Genomic DNA, 13,774 nt, shown 5'->3' on the forward strand with positions numbered 1-13,774 from the left:
CATCTTTTCTGTGTTGAGCCCTCCCTACACTTACGGCCAAATCTGAATCTGATTGGTAGTGAGTGCAGCTCTACCCTGCTGACTCACTGGGATCCCACCCCCCCAATTCCCTCAACACCGGAGGCAGTTTCTGCTAGAGCAGCCAGCCCCACCCACGTTGCACTCTTGGAAAATTACAGAGTCTGACAGACCCCGGTGAGGTGGTGACTGGCCTTGGTGTGCTCTGAGACTTGCTGAGTTGCTCCAGGCTCACTCAGCACTGGCACCAAACCAGAATTTACATTCACCTGGTGAGCACAACTCTTCCCACTCTAGACTCCCTGAGACCCTGCCTCACCCAACTTGCATCCTACACAAGGCTTTATCAGTGGCTGAACCGTAAGTGAGCTGGCAGGTGGCAGCAGGCCTCAGGGTGTCCTGGCATTTTGTGGAGCTATCCCAGGCCTAGTAGTGGTGGCAGCTGTCCTCAGTTCACAGCGTGGCCTCTCCCACGTGCCTCCAGGGTTAGCACAGGTAGTGAACAAATGCGGACTGCTTTGTAGCTCTTACCAAGTAGTCCCTATCTGGTCACAGGCAGTGGCTGACCTGGGCCTGCCCCCGGAGCCACTCACAAGAGGCCCCACAGCCAGCATGCTTGGAGATTGGTTTCAGACCAGAGCAGAGCACTGCCCAATTAGCCCCATAAGTGGCACGCCTGAAGGATGGTCTCAACAGGCACCAGAGCCAGCTGAGGCAAATCCCACTCAATGGGGTAAGCCCTCCATACAGTAGCCTGTAAACTGGATGTGGCAAAATCCCACAGCCAATCAGCCTGAGTCAATTCCACCCAATGACGTTCCAGTAGCAACCAACGCTCAACCATAACAGAAGGGCACACACAACCCATACAAGGGACATTCCTGGAGCACCCAGGGAGTCTGTGTCCTTGGGCCCCGCATGGCACCTACTACATAAGGCCACCTGGCCAAGACTGGTAAACAGCAGATCTACCTAACACATAGCAACAAACAGAGAGGTACTCAAAATGAGGAAAGAAATACATCCCAAATGAAAGAACGGGAAAACTCCAGAAAAAGAACAAAATGGAGTCAAGCAACCTACCACATTAACAGAGTTCTAAACAACGGTTATAAGGCTTGGAGCTTTGAGAAAATGACCTTCCAGGAACTCCTTTTGCATAAAAGGTTTGAGAGCAAGTATCCAGATTTACTGACTCATTGAGACTAAATGAAAAAGGAGAGCTGTATTTCATCCAAAGGAAATTGCGTATTGTGGGAAAAGTGGCTGGACACACAAAAAAATGAAACATGACCAGCTAATCACATGAAGCCATAAGCATATGCTAAATGAAGGGCAGTATTATAATTCAGGTGAGCCAGCATGCTGGAGGTATGAGCATGTACAGTAGTTTGTGTGGAGACCTTCAGGGAGTGTTTGGTCCGATCCCATAGCTCTTGATGATGGAGTGCTCCTTGCCATGCCCAGCTGTTTATCTAGGTGATCAATTCTCACTGGCGGCATCCGCCTCTCTGCAATCCGCTCTTGCTAGCCCCCGTTTTTGTCTGCTAGCGTAGCCACAGCAGTTATATTAGTGGCCAGTGGCTTACGGGTTACAGCTGACGGCCAACTAGCCACAGCTGCTGGCCATCTGATCACAGTTGATGGCCATTTACTACCTGAGCCAGCACCTTTCTATGTGAGGCCGAGAGCCTGGAAACTGCTTTTTGGGGCTTTGTCCCCACAGGCAGTCAGGGTGAGGGGCTGATCATTCCTTCTCCTCTAGAGTCTAATTAGGCTGGTTTAGGACTGCAGCTTTAATAAGAATTGACCAGGCTTAGCCCAACCCCTATTCTCCCATGGATCTGCCTTTTGATCCTGTCAGTATTTGAGCTGGGAGGGGTTTGGGTTGCAGGTTTATATGTTTGTGGTTCTTTGTATTCAGTTCTAACAGCGTTCTGGAATCCAGTCACCATGAAAACGCACAAGATTCCCAGCCCTTCTTCTGTTATTTTCTCTGTAAAATCCAGGGAAGGGGGATTGTCTAGCCTGGCAGTTTGTTTTTTAATGTGTTTCCAGGTTTCACTCACTGTTGTCTGAGTGTTGGCTGAATTTTCATCCCTGCAAAGTCTCTCCATCTAGGCAGGCCTGCTCTTCCATGTATTACATCCAGACTCAAGAGTTTACCCCTGGTATTAAAAAATACCAAGGTTCTCTGCTCATCTCTGTAGGGCTTGGTTTGTTTCTCCCTGGAAGGAAGCTCATAAAGAATTCCTTGCATCCACTTATTTGCTAGCCTCATTGAAAAGTATTATTTTTATTTTGTCTGGATTTTTCTTGTTACTATGGAAGTCAAGATCTTCCACACCCTTCTACATTCTAGCAGAAGAAATTGTGCAGGTATTTATTATACATCATGTAAAGTTCATTTTCAACTTTATAGGTTTCAATCCCAGCTGTGGAATTCCATACACATATACATATATATATATATATATATATATATATATATATATATATATATCAATATTACCTTGGGCAAAATCTCTTCTGTGGGTATCTGTTACCTTATCTGTAAACAGGAATCATAATGTGGACCTTCTGGGATTGTTTTAAGAATCATATGAAAATGTTTTGGAAGCTAGGAAGTGAATATGGCTGTAGGTTATCATGTCCTTTGGCAAATCATCTCTGATTCTGGGCCTCCATTTCCTTATCTGTACCGTAACGGAAATGCTGCAATGTGCCTTTCACTAAACAGCACAGTGGCCGTATTGATAGATGGAGATCCCTTAGCAATACTGAACTTATCATTAGGGCTTCTAAACTGGGTGGCTTTCGTAGCTACTGAGGGTGTCAGCCTGGGTAAATGGATTTGTTTTAATAGGCACAAATTATGTAACATGCCATTACACAGACAAGTCATAGACACTCGTGTACCTGGTGTTTCTGTTTGTTAAACTTCCTTGGCTCTCTTGGAGCTGTAAGGTTTTCTTTGTTTACCTTGAATAGCCAAAGTTCTGGTACTTCATACAATTCTTTTATGATTTGAGGATATGACCGGGATACTACCTCCGTAGTGGTTGATGGAATTAATTTCTTCCATGAAAGTAGGTTCTTGGTGAATACGCTTATAGACATCAATCTTTTAACTAGTTTAAAATGCCAGATCAATTTTAGAGTTGTTTACATGAAATAGTCCATTATCAATCATTTCAACCTGTGCTGAGCTGAACTTTACCTTTAAACTATTTATAGCAAGCAGACTTGTGCAATAAATATAAATCCAGATTTTCCTTTATGCAGAAGTTTTTATACTATGTTATAGTTTGTAAGAACTGTCACATACATTATTTTAGTAAAATAGGTACAGAGCAGGTTTAAGCTTCTGAAACAAACCAATTGAAACAAAGTATTTAAGAACTTTACCAAATAAAGTGTGATATTAATGATGCCAGCAAATACAAATACATATTATCATAGTAAAAGAGCTCTGCCCATCATTTTGTTGCTTATGTATTTGAAGGTAATAAAAGGATATTACATTTTAAAACATTCTATAATTTAGATTTCTTACTAATTGAGACCGGCTTGCCCTGCAGTTAGTCCAAATTAGGAGGTCTACCGAAAGGGTAATAGACTTGGAAGGCAGGGGAAGGTACCTTGGTCACAAAAGATAAATCATTAAACAACTACCAAGTCTCACCTATGAAAGGCTTGTTTCTCAGTTCATCAAGACTTCCTTCCATCCACCATTTTGCTAGCCCCATAGAAAAGCATTATTTTTATTTCGTCTAGGTTTTTCTGTATCAAACTAAAATATCCAATCTCTAGCCAGTGACCCATTTATTTTTTAGCCATAATTTCAATTACAACATAAGCAAAAAAAGGTAGTTCTTTGGAATGTATGTTAGTGAATAGCATGTATATCACTTTCCTCATTTAGTGAATGTGTATAGATGAATGGTCCAATACATAATACTTAATATTAACCAAAGAATAAAATGCATACTGGGGGAAGAAAAATAACTGGTTACTATTCCAATATCTGTATAGTCAATTCTTGATAATTTATACATTTTTGGTAATGGGGATATGCTCAAATAATAGAAACCTGTATCATTCAAAAATTCATAGGCAAAGACTGCACTATGGTTTCCAGTCTAATATCTTAATCATGTGCTTGGATACTCTAGACCATTTACAATTAATGTAATTACTAATATAGTTAGGTTATTTATACTTATTCAGCATGTTAAGTTTTCATATTATTTGAAACAGCCATCTTACCAGAACCTCTTCTAAGTAATGAAGATAATTTGGGAATAATTAGTATAAAATTATGGTGGTTAAGTAAGCAGCTGAACTTAAACAATTTATCTTTAAAAAAAATAAGCAATTTTAAAATGACTAGACTTTCTACATGCAAAATAGATGGGTTAGTTTGCTACACAGTCTAACATTGGGACAGGTGGTAAAAAAATTGGACCTAAAAGTCAGGTAATAGAAAGGAGGAAGATGCAGAAAAAACAAAAATGAATTTGATGTTCTCAAGTAGCCACGATTCGTTTCTTCTTGCAGGAAATATGGGTTGGAAAGAAATCTATTTATAATTCTGCCATTATCTGACCGAATGATTGACGTATGTCTTTCCTGGATTTTTTCACACTGCCCTGTACAGTTTGGCATACTCCCTCAGCACCACTTATATCTTCATGTACTTACACATTTCCTGCCCTACTTTGTCCTAATTGTCAAGAGGGGTCAGCAAGTAAGGATCTGGGGAGAATGAGGGAGGGGCAACAAGTGGTAGCTCTGAGTTGGCTATTACACCAGTTTTATTTGGAGTGAGGACAAGTAGCAAAAAATTTTATTAAGTCATTAGGACAGAAGGAGGCAGGGACTCAAACCAAAACTACAGGCCTACCTGAAGGCCAATGAAATTAGGGGCAGAAACAGGTATCTTTTCTGCATACAAAAGTAACAACTGCTGAGATTAGAGGAGGTATGGGAGTTGTTGCCAAACCAACCAACAAATAAACAAAAAACCCACAATTGCTTCCAGCCCTGCTGGTTAAACTCTTTAAAAATATATATATATATATATATATATATATATATATATATATATATATATATTTATTTATTTATTTATTTTATTGGGGAATATTGGGGAACAGTGTGTTTTTCCAGGACCCATCAGCTCCATGTTAAGTCGCTTTCAATCTAGTTGTGGAGGGTGCAGTTCACTGGCCCATGTGGGAATCGAACCGGTCTAACCAACTGAGGCATCCAGCTGCCCCCTGCTGGTTAAACTCTTTGGGGCACTTTCAGAAAAGGGGCAAGTTAGAAAAAAGAAAAATGGTCAGATCCTCATGCAGTGAAATCTAGGGGAGCAGTCCCTGAGGAACCCAGTCACTGTAATACTAAAAATATCACTGTAATACTTGGCTGAGATCATGTGTCATTCACATGTGTCATTCACATTTATTTGCCCTTATTCATGAATAAGGGCAAACAGCCTCTTAATTATGGTCTGAAAGAGTTGCTGCTGTTTCTCTCCAATTACATGAAGTCACAAAGCCATCAATAGTCACATGGTCAACCCACACTCAGTGGTACAGGCAGGAAAGACTCAGCCTTCGTTTTGAGAAATTTATTAAAATAAGAACAAGCATCAGTTGTATATACAAATAGTCATTTGCACTGTGTGATACTAGAGCAGAAGAGCAGTTTTAAATATATTTTAAAAATCACAAAATATATTGGTTAAGGCACTACATCCTGTCTCATTTTTAATATTATAAATATGCTGTTTTTTAAAAGGCAATAGTGAGTAGTACCTCTGATCAAATGAATCTAGGCATATACTATCAAAGACAATTACACTTTGCTGTGGCCATTGTATATTATTTACTCTCAAAAGAACTTTCATTAGCTAAGATTCGCATTAAAAACAAAAAAACTGAATATTTTTTTAAAAATCACAGTTTTCTCTTTCCAGTTTAAGTCTCTTCCAGAGAGACCTATGTACAAAAGGTACTGCTTCTTCATATGTCCCTTAGCACAAGGAATTAGGCATAAAGTACAAAAGCTTGCCTCCCAGGAAGGAAAGCCAGCAGGGGTTGGATATCTCAGAACAGCATGAGTCTTTGGAAGAAGTGTCTATTTCAACTGCAATAAAATCATCTGGTTTTAGAAAACTGGACCTTTCAGCATCTATGAAGACTGCTTTGTAAGTGCACTCTATTCAAGGAGCTTCATTAAGCATTTGGGGGACTCCAGCTCCTGTGTCGTGCAGTGTAGACAGAGCACCAGCCTAGGAGCTGTGGCCTGGGTGCTCGTTCAGTGCCACCAGGACTTCCTAAGCTGGCCAGTTGTGTGTTTTTGTTGCAGTGCTCAGCAGCTCAAAGCTTCTACTTCTGCATTGTCTCAGTGTGGTCACCAGTCAGATGAAAGGGTTGCATTTGATGTTTTCTGTGGTCTTTTCCAGTTCTAGCCGCTGGCTAGTCTGATGGTGTAAGTGGGTTCTGGTTATAGCTGCTGCTGCTGCAGTCAGCCGGCACAGTCTCTTCATAGGACAATGACCACAGCAAAGAGGAGAAAAAGTAACTTTCCACAACATTGCCAGATTGTCTGAGCCCTGGGTGTAAATCTTTCATCAAAGCACTCTACGCTATTTAATGAAACGTCACCATTCGACTAGTTATATTATTCACAGAAGTGCATTATTAAGTCTTATTAGATAATATAACTTTGGTGGCAGAAGTAGGTTGCATAGATCTCTGAGATTAAATTCACATTTTCACACATTTGGTTTCTCCAGTCAGGTCATACTTCAGCATATGAGAGATTGGGCAGTATGGCTCTGTACAGGCATGAGACAAAATGTCAGGAAGAATCTTGCCCTAAGCCACGTCATTCAGGGTGAGATATCTTTTTTTTTTCTCGATTTTATAGAAGAGTCTGCTCTTCTGATTTATTTTACTACTGGTATATGACATGGGGAGAGTGCACGCTGGCAAGACTTAAGCTGGAAAATATGCTTTACTTTTTGGCAAGTAAACTAGACACATGGTCAAAGCTTTAAGAAATCTTGGACCTACCAGCTCAGATGCTGTAGAGAACACAACTAATAGCATTCTGAAATGATAGCAATATTGCTTTTACCTGCTAAGCTTTGGACTTCAGTTTTTTTTTTAATGCATATATTGAAATTGACTTTAAAATTTTACCTCATTATAAAACCCTAAAATCAGTCATTGAGAATCAATTGGATACAAAGCATCTAATCACAAAAATAGAAAAGAGAATCATAGAACACTTCAGAAAGAAACTCTGGAGCCAAGGGCATTTAGCTGTTCTTCTCCAGGGACCTGTAATAATCTGTCAGGACTTTCCATGCTTTGGGGGCCATGAAGCCGTCTGGGGGATTTTCTCCTTCCCGGGCCAATTTCCTCATACGAGTTCCTGAGATGAAGTCAAACTCGTTGTGCCTGTCACAGGGTAGCAACAAAGAATTCTGCATAGGTAAATAACATCTACCTTAAAGATTCCTGGAGTTAGGTTATAGGTTCTTAGATTACTTTTTTTTTATTTCTGTAAAATCCTGCATCTTCTAAAATGGCAATTTGCTAAATCTTCAGTTCAGTAAAGGAACTTGCAGAAGGGGAAATAATGGCAGCTATATGTTCAATACTTACTGTGTACCTAATCTGTTCATGGGAAGTCTCTTCTGTTGCTCTTCCTTACTATGAGCTCAGCATGGTGAGTGTGCCATAAATACTCATTAAATTCTTTTTTTTCGTTGACTTTCTTTCACTTAAAGTGCCAAGCACTCAGTTCATGCTCAAGAATGTATGTTAAAAATATATATATTTATGGCCATCTTCTACATGCAAGGGGCTGTGCTACCGTGTTTCCCCGAAAATAAGACCTAGCCAGACAATCAGCCCTAATGTGTCTTTTGGAGCAAAAATTAATATAAGAATAATATAATATATTATATTATAATATATAATATAATATAATATATAATATATATATAATATAATATATATAATATAATTATATATTATAATGTAATAATTATATAATATAATTATATAATATAATTTTACTATAATATAAGGATGGGTATAATATAATATAACTAATATAATATAATACTGGGTCTTATATTAATTTTTGCTCCAAAAGATGCATTAGAGCTGATTGTCCGGCTAGGTCTTATTTTTGAGGAAACTAGGTATAACCTTAGGGAACACAAAATGTGTAAAACCAGATCATGGTCTTCAAGAGACTCCTATTCCAATGAGGAGCATGTGGAAATGCACTGGAGAGTTTTCCAAAAGCGCCCCAAATTTTTATTTGCCTGAATATTCCAGTTGTACAGATGTTGATTAAAGACATTTCCTCTGAAAACCTACCTTTCTGGATCATAAAAGTCCATGGCTTTTTTGACTTTGTTGTAAGCAGCCACTCGGAATGGAATGATTTCCACAGATGTGAGGCCAGGGGCCATGCTCAAGACCTTGCCCCCGTGAGTGGGTTCATACAGGTCTTTCTTGGTCTCAGGGTGGGGCATTCCTGCAGGGTCCCGGCCCACAATGTAGAAATTGGCCCCTGCAATCATCCGGGACCTGCAGTGCCACTGGACCTAGGAAACAGCACATAAGGGACACGTTGGTCATCACTGGCCAATTCTGCGGGTCCCTATTGATAGAGACACCTTTATGCTGCGTTAAAAGTAATTCAGTAAAGCGGGTCAGCTAATAATTGCAAGGAAGCCAGTGAGGTGTCTCCAAGACTCCAGGCTCCCTTCTTCATCTGCTTGGTTATGTTCGGTAGGACAGGAGCTTTAAAGATAAGAAACCACCCATCTTAGAACCTGAAGTTATATTTCCTAATCTCTCCAAACAGGCTAGCCAGCCAGGAACACTCCGATCTTACTGTTTTACAGAACTGAATTTTACTTTTCAGTTCCTCCCTGTTCCGAATAAATCACAACTTAAAGGGAATTACAAACTCCACTATCTCTTATCTGACTGCCAATAATGAGCTAATTACCTTTCATATGCAGACACTGATTCCAGTTCAACACAGCATTGGGATTTCAAAATGAATTGTCCTCTTCAAAGCTCAGATAGAAATACAGAGGATAGAGAGGAGAGCTAGGGTCCTGGAACTTTGATCTGGTTGAAGCGAATTAATTTATTTAACTCAGTTTGGGGCATTCAAAGAGTTGAGACCTTTTCAATTCATCATACTTCCTACAAACTAGTTCAAATCCACTACACTGGTAGTGCAGGAGACAAAGAAAGTCTCTGTTTGATAGGCTCACTGTGTGATGAAAGGGAGATAGTAAGCATTTAAAGACATGCTCTCTGTGAGCTTCTAATGTAGCTCCCAGAGCATGGAGAATCTAAGTAACTGGAACTGCAGAAATTGAATATCAGTTTCAATACAACTTGCCTTATCACCCAGTTAAGTTGCATTCACACGCCAACTTCCATATTCTCAAAGGCAGTGTATAATAGAGTGGATTTGACATTTGTAGCCTTTTTATAAGCAGTAAATGGAAATATAATTAAGTTGGATAAAGAAGAGAGACTAGAAGATTTCAGAATCTGCACATGACTTAGGGTCCCAGAGACACATTTGCTCTTCTAAGTAAAGTTTGAGCCTGCACTTCTGAGTCCCATCGCCCAGCTCAGGGAACCGCTCACCTCTGTGGGGCCAGCGTATAACATGGGAGATGGGAAGATGGCGACGATGGTTGACTTGGGATCCAGGACCCCTTCCTCAAGCACAGCTGCGTGCTGCTTCATCCGCCAGTCCAGAGGCACGTCGTCGTCCTTTGTCCAGCCACCCAGAGGGTGGAGCAGGAGGACGGGGTGCTTGTAGCCCCTCTCCAGGAGCCGGCGGCGGGTGTCCTGCATCAACAGGGCATGGCCATTGTGGACAGGATTGCGCAACTGGAAAGCAAACACCGCATCTGGGAAAGGAAAACAAAAGTCAAGGTCAAAAAATGTAGGTCACTTGTCTGCAAGAACAGAAAGAAAAGATGCAACATGTATGTTTCTTGTTCGGTGCATTCATATATCCACTTGCTTTTGATAATCAGCTGGAGAATCTACCTGGGTCATTAGGTGCTATTCCAAAGGTAGCAAGCAATATCAGATTGTTTAGAAAGGGACAGGACATGGAGCAGAAGCCCTAGAGGGAAAGTCTGACTCAGAAATGAAAACATTTGTTGCCAGGACCATTCCTGCAAACCAAGGCTTAGGCTGGGGGCCGCATTCATCAATCCTCTTGTAGCCTGCTCCAGCCTCACTTTCCTATGGGGATAAGTAATGATGAGGAACATTTTCTGGGGCCCATGCAAGGTCTCAACAATCTAAAGATGTAAAAGAGTCCATCGGAAGTGGCCCTGGCAGAGGCAGGTGCTGTAACGCTGTGGCCTCCGGACTTCACATCTCACGGCAGGGTCAGGACCAACCCCCTTTCTCTGCCAGCCTTGGAAGGCCCCACCGTCACTCATTCTGGGCGGCTGTCACTGCAGCCCAGAGGAGGGACCAGTCCTCCTTTTGTAGACAGGGTGCAATCGTGAGCAGCCCCTCCTAGGAGCTTGTAGGTCTTAAGTGGGAAACGCTACCCCCTGCCATGGCCTGCAGAAATACACCTACAGACTCACAGAAAAGACAACCAGCAGAGGGAAAGAGCCAGACACCTTGCAGAGGGCATTTCCCAAGTAGCCCCTCAAGCAAGAGGCACGCGGTGTCATTCACCAGACACTTACTGTGCACCCACTGAATATCATGACTGTGCAAGCTGCAGGGACTAGACGACAGTCCTGCCCTCAGGGATCTCATAGTCTTCCGGGGAACACTGCCATAAATGGAGGATTACAGCCACGTGATAAAGGAGGAGGCTCCTATTGGCCCGTGCCACAAATGGAGCTGCTAAGATGAGCAGCTCCTACACCCATAAGGGACTTGGGCTTGTCAGAGGAACTTCTGTGAGGGGCCCAGGGACACTGGGCTGGTGGTTCCAAGGCCTTTGAAATAACAGCAAAACCATAGCAGTGGAAACATTCAAATCTGTTCTCAGGTCTCAGGTTCTCCACTGTACCATGACCACCACCACTCACCCACCTAACCTCACACACAGGATGAAGGTCTGTGGGATCCTGCCTATCCTAAAAAGGGACCCTCGCAGAAGTTCTGGCACATAGTACAGGTTCAATAAATACTTGTTGACTAAATTCAAAAATAATAAAAGATATTTCATCTTTACTGTAAGGAAATCTTCAAAACCACTTCACTTAGTGATGGATTTCTGAGAGCTTTAATTTTTATTTCTGGTTCTGAAATAATATATATCCATTATGGAAAACTTGGGAAATACGAAAAAGCCCCAAATGGAATATAAAAATCATCCATAATCCTATCAGTACTTTTCCTCTCTCTTTTTCAAAATATGTAAAGGGAAAATCTTCCCCTCCCCTTGGTCCAACTCCATCCCCAAGATGTCAGTTGCTGTCATCAGAGACCCCTCTATACATACAAATAGGTGAGGGTTTTAAAAACAATTACCATTCTGCAATTTGCTTTTTCACTTAATAAATATACTTTGTGTATCTTTCTGTATCAGTGTATATTTTTAACTGACAAATTCCAGTATATGGATGTAGTTCAATTTTAGAAACTGTTTTCCATATCAATAGAAGAGGTTTCCAGCTTTTTAAAACTATAAACATACTGTTCCTGATATCCTTTACTCTGTAATGAGAGGGTGGTAAGGAATATTAACAAATGCCTTACAGCCAGCCTACATACCAGCATTCATTTCTTTAAATTTCTGTTTGAGCTCTAGAGGTGTCAGGCGGTACTGGTCCAACCCATCATTCCACCTTATCCTTTCCAGTACCTGAAGGTCTCCACCAACCAGCCAATCCCCACTTTCCATCACCATCTAGAAAGACAATTAATAAAGTTGTTAGTGATTAATATTGATTTCTATTTATCTGAAAAATCTTCTTATGGACCAATCGTGGCTTACTATTGAAGAACTGCCTTCAATCTTCAAACTTTTTGGTGTCTCAACTCCTTTATACTCTTAAAAATTATTGAGAACTCCTGAAGAGCTTTTGTTTTTGTGGGTTATAGCTATCATTTTCCATATTAGAAATTAGAACTGAGAAACAAAATAGACCCAGAGGACTGTCACAAGGCCAAGTCTAGAAAGAGGAAGAGTGGTTGAATGCAGGCCAAGAGCCGACTCTTTACCATATTGTGGTGTAAAACCAAGATGTTTGAATTTGAAATTGGCCTTCTAGACTGTTATCAAGGCATAGTTGTCCAAGTAGAAAGACAGAATACTTACATTTATTATTTATATATTGTAACTTTTAAAGATGGCATATGGGCTTCAGTTTGTATTTCTAGCCTGGGACCCATAAATATTAGGTGTGAGACTTGTATGAAGAATGGTTCAAAATAATGAAGAAGAAAACCACAATAGTTTGGATAAAAGGTTAGCACTCCCCTTGACAAGGATGGAAGAGGCTCTCAGTCCTGAAAATACACATAATTAAGGCATTGTCACCTTCTTCGTGTCATCTAACCATTGTTTTTACCTTGTACATTTTAAACTTACCTAATGTTATATGTCAATTATGTCTCAGTAAACCTACAAAAAAAGTGACCACCTTTGTTTTTCTATAAACTTAAATATGTTCCAAATGATGTTGCAGTGCAATCAGTTACAACTTAGAGCAAACGTCTCTCCTCAATCATTGAGACAAACATTATAGAAAGTTTTATTCTTCAGTTAAATAATGGTTTCACAACCCTTCCTCTGATCAAATGCCATAACTGCCTTTTGCACTAAGGACAACATGGCCACCTGAAATGTTAGCAGAAGAGAGGAAGGCAAATATAGGGGAGAGACAGCGGATTGATTTCAAACACCTAGTCAGAAGACACCAACGTGGTGATGGCTTTCCTCTGGTTCACATTCCCAGTCATGGCCAGATATTGGGATTTACAATGGCTTGCATTTCATAGGGGTTCAGGGAATGGGGAATTAGAAATGAGCCATGGTTCTCAACATGGCAATTTTGCCTCACCTGGTGACATTTGACAATATTTGAAGACAACTTTGATTATCACGACTGCGGTGAGAGAGGGTGTGCTATTGGCATCTAGTGTGTAGAAGCCAGGGGTGCTACTAAATATCCTACATTGAACAGTACAGCCTCCACAACGAAGAATCATCAGCCCAAATGTCAGTAGTGTTGTGGTTGAGAACCCCTGGGTAGACAGAGATGGTGCAAGGGATTTGGTTATGGTTTTACGAACTCTGTGCTCCTTTCTAAACTCTGTGCTCGGAAGAGTCACTTAATAAGAATATTATCAAATATCTATACCTTTACATTTACTTTCTCCTCACTGCTTAGAGTTAGACTATAGATAAAATGTTGGAAAATTTAAGATCCCTGATAGTGTAGTAATTAGTTGTAGTGCTTAGGGACCACCCTATACTGGTTCTACTGGAAAAGGCAATATTGAACTGATTTCGTTCACTACCTAGCCTCAAAATGTGTCTGTTTGAAGACCAATGTTGAAACTATGTTTTTGGACTTACTGGGCTAGAGCAGGAAAAGGGGTACCTCTCTCTTCAAGGTGATCCATCTGTCCCCAACACTGTGGTCCAGCTATCAGGAAGAGAGGGCCCGTGGGTCTGCCTAATTTCCCAGGACTTCGCAGCTTAC

General features: G+C 40.9%; 1 protein-coding gene across 1 annotated transcript in view; it reads right to left on the reverse strand.

The window, feature by feature from the left end:
- Positions 1-5,624: 5,624 nt before the first annotated feature.
- PAPSS2 (3'-phosphoadenosine 5'-phosphosulfate synthase 2) overlaps positions 5,625-13,774 on the reverse strand; it is a 73,480-nt gene continuing 65,330 nt past the window's right edge. Inside the window, exons 9-12 of the mRNA XM_081074982.1 lie at positions 11,838-11,973; positions 9,726-9,994; positions 8,427-8,656; positions 5,625-7,493 (exon numbers count right to left, since the gene is read on the reverse strand). Coding sequence (XP_080931108.1) covers positions 7,352-7,493; positions 8,427-8,656; positions 9,726-9,994; positions 11,838-11,973 — 777 coding nt within the window. The 3' untranslated portion in view covers positions 5,625-7,351. The remainder of the gene's footprint in view (positions 7,494-8,426; positions 8,657-9,725; positions 9,995-11,837; positions 11,974-13,774) is intronic.

This window comes from Rhinolophus hipposideros (genome assembly GCF_964194185.1).
Source record: "Rhinolophus hipposideros genome assembly, chromosome: 15".
Classification (NCBI taxonomy): Eukaryota; Metazoa; Chordata; class Mammalia; order Chiroptera; family Rhinolophidae; genus Rhinolophus; species Rhinolophus hipposideros.